Source organism: Grus americana, chromosome 1 (genome assembly GCF_028858705.1).
Source record: "Grus americana isolate bGruAme1 chromosome 1, bGruAme1.mat, whole genome shotgun sequence".
Lineage (NCBI taxonomy): Eukaryota > Metazoa > Chordata > Aves > Gruiformes > Gruidae > Grus > Grus americana.
The window spans coordinates 187,266,710-187,270,048 of record NC_072852.1 but is presented as its reverse complement, the minus strand read 5'-3'; the positions used below and the strand labels follow the sequence as shown (position 1 = coordinate 187,270,048).

General features: G+C 44.0%; 1 protein-coding gene across 1 annotated transcript; it reads right to left on the bottom strand.

Moving 5' to 3' along the window:
* Nucleotides 1-222: 222 nt before the first annotated feature.
* On the bottom strand, nt 223-1,206 carry CBY2 (chibby family member 2). Its single transcript, XM_054810714.1, has one exon. The coding sequence runs from the start codon at nt 1,204-1,206 to the stop codon at nt 223-225; it is 984 nt and encodes a 327-aa protein (XP_054666689.1).
* Between the last annotated feature and the right edge of the window lie 2,133 nt (nt 1,207-3,339).

Here is a 3,339-nt window from a genome sequence, read left to right as displayed (position 1 = left end):
GAAAATAAATGGTGCAAAACATGTTTTCCTAACAGCAAATTCATGACAGTCACCAACGCTGTATAATCATAAGATGAAATACATCTAAGTAATGTAAGAAAGTTTCAGAATAATACAATGTTCCCCGGATGTCTTCAGGCTCTGCTGGGATTTTATTAGGTTCCCTGAAACAAGGAGAGAAGCTTTCCAGGAATTTGAACTATCAGGTCTTCTCATCAAGCTTCACATCTCTCCAAGCTGATGCTCAGTTGCCAGATTATGTCCTGCTTCTTCATACATTGGGGAAGTGATGGCAATGAGCTCCTTTTCCAACATTTCCATTTGAGCTGTAATGTCTGACACAGTGTTTTTCACAGCATTCAGCTGCAGCTTCAATTTATGATAATCTTCTTGGAAGGACCTGTTCACATCATAGAGAATGTGACAGCCCTGTTTCTCCCCAAGGACATGGTTCACTTTCAGGAAGATGTGGAGTAGTTCGTATAAGTCCTGGAGAGCCCGGATGATTTCATACTCACCCTGTGTGCTTGGGGAAGACTTGATCTTATTCTGGGTTGGAGTGGTGCTCTTCTTCTCAGCTTCATGTTCCTGCTGGGGGGCTGGGCCAGGGTTACCTTCTTCCACAGCTGTGACGGCATCAGTGTCCTCCTGAAGATCTGAGCTGGCATCTTTGCTCTCTTCATGGACTGTGATCGCTTTTTGGTCTTTGCAGATGATGGGGACTGTTTTATTCTCCTGCTGGAAATCTTCTAGGACTCTATTCTTTCCCTGGACCGCCTGGAGAGCTTTGTTGCCTGGACTGATCTGAAAGCCCATGTTCCTCTCTTGGAAGAATGGGAACGGCTTCTTTTCTTTCTGGAGGCTTTGCTGAACGGCATCAGTGTAAATAACCTGGACAGCTTTGTTCTGTGACTGGAGACATTGCAGAGCTTTGTTTTCTTCCCAGAGCATCCTGTTCTCAATCCGGAGGACTTGGTTATCCTCCCAGAGTGCTCTGTTCTCCTCCCAAATGCTCCACTCATTCTGTGCCTTCTTGCTAAAGAGTTTCCGGTGGGCAGCAAAGGGTGGCTGGCAGTAGATCTCATTCACCCATTTATCATCAATAAAGACAAACATCTCATCCCTCAGTTTCATCCGTGGGGCGATATACTCTACCTCAGGCTCTGTACGCTGCATGCTCTGGTTTGTCAGATCAAAAGCAGACATGGTCTTTCTTTAGGAAATTGACGAGGACTGTGCAAAAAGACTTTTTCCGGGACTTCTGCAAGAGGCCACTGTCCACTGGCAAGGAGTAGGTGACACAGCAGGGCTGGAGAAGCTTGGTCAAGACTGAAAGAACAGGGAACACAAATGCAGAGTTACTGCCAAAATTCAAGGTCCATTGGATGACAGAAACAAGCAGATAAGTCGGTTTCCACAGCTGACCATGTTGCTCCTTTGACTTTGGAAGGTAAGGAATACACCAGAAACATAGTTTATAGGAGCTGAGAAAATTGGCATTGGTAGATAAAGCAGCTCTATGGCAGCACCACAAACTTTAGTATAAAACCTGGACTCTCCTTCTCTCTCTCTACCTCATTTTTACAGACATATAAGGGGGTAAGATGCGAGAGTATCTTACACCTCAGAATAGCCCATTCCCAACTGAGTGACAGACAAATGAATTAAAAATTGTTATAAGGCTGAAACCAACTTTTCAAAAGAAAACCTTTTTAAAGGATGACAGTGAAAAACTGGCCTCAAGAGCAGCTTTTTCTTGTTGATGCTCAGTAGCCTGTGTTAACAGGACACCACAAAAATGTGATGACAGTTGTGCTTTTTAATCTTAAAACCCACAGAACTGTGAACAGGAAGAGCAGCGAATGATACAATACGCACAAATAATTAAAAATCCAAACCGCAGCCCCAGAACATTGGGACCAGGAGAGCTCTGTTGCTCTTTGCACGTTTTTCTGACAAGTTCCCGTTACCATGGTCCAAAAACTGTCACAACCCATAGGTAATTCTCCTTCTTTCCTTCTCATTTCTCCCCAGTCACTCTTTTCTTTATATCCTTTGATAGCTCCATTATTTTTCTTGCTTTCTAACCTTGTAACAGTGATTGCTCATCTCTTTCCTACTGTCTGTCTGCCTCTTTTTCACATCACCAGAAAACCCATCTCTTTAAAATCCATACTGCTGGGCTGTACCTCCAATGCTTCTCATTTCAGTCACAGAAACCTCAGACTTATCTGCTCAACACTCTTCCCTCCTTCCCTCTGCCCAAAATGTTGCTGCTTAAATCACCTTCTAGTCATAAGTAAACCTGGGCAAACGAAAGATTTCAGTCTTTTTACATGAACAAAAGAAAGAAGACCTAAAAAAAAAGTGGTTTATGTCAAGAAAATCTTATTTTCTGCAGTTTTTACCAAAATTAAATTTGTGTGACCTTCAAGATGAAGTAATTTGAACTGAGGTTGAACTATCTCATAACCAAATCGCTGGAATTCTTAGGGTTTCTGCACAGTGTTTCTAACAGCACAAATGTGCCTTTTTCTAGTTAAAAAAAAAAAAAGACAAAAAAAGGAAAAAAAGGAAAACAAAAAAAAAAAGAAGTTGGCTGTCAAATTTCACCCGGGTCTACCCCTTTGCCCCTCTGCAGTCCCCCAGCTGCCCTCCTGTCCCTTGTGAACACCAGTCCTGTCTTTCCATCAGTGAGAAGAGCTTTACCTTCACTAATTTTGCCCCCGTGTCTCTGCCCCGAGGGTTAGGCATGGGGTGACAACCATGCACAAGCTCTTCATACCCTCCAGCTCTGCCATCACATTGTGCACCCCCTGTCCTGTTTTCTCCCTCTCTTTTCCAAAACCTGCTGCTCCCCTCTTTCCCTGCTGTCTCCACTACACAGCACTGCATCTCCGGGCTCCTCCAGGTTACTTCTGAGAGCCAGCATCCATAGATGCTTCCTTTGCCTCCTTCCCAAGCTTCTTCAGAAGCTCAGAGAATTATTGGCCACATTCAAAATCCCTTAATGCAGAAAAGGGCAATTGCAATATAGGTCCATCTGGTTTATCTCACATCAGACTCGTGTTTTAATAACATCGTTCCTCTGCTAAAAGAGATTTCCCTCAAAACTCCCATTTTTGGAGTTTTTTGTTTCCACTTATGCCATGTTCAGAGCCATATATTGCTCCCTCCCTTATACCTTCTCCCTCGCAGCCTTTCCAACCCATCTCATTCCCTTAGGGTGCCCCAGACCCAGTGTTTCCACCGTCAGCCCCAGGATGGGAAGGTAAACCAGCCACAGGGGGAAGTTGTGGACCTCTAAATATCCAGATGAGAAGCAGAAAACATCCAGCA

What these genes read in the sequence shown, in the direction of transcription:
- CBY2 (XM_054810714.1), bottom strand. Translation starts at nt 1,206, where the DNA reads ATGTCTGCTTTTGATCTGACAAACCAGAGCATGCAGCGTACAGAGCCT.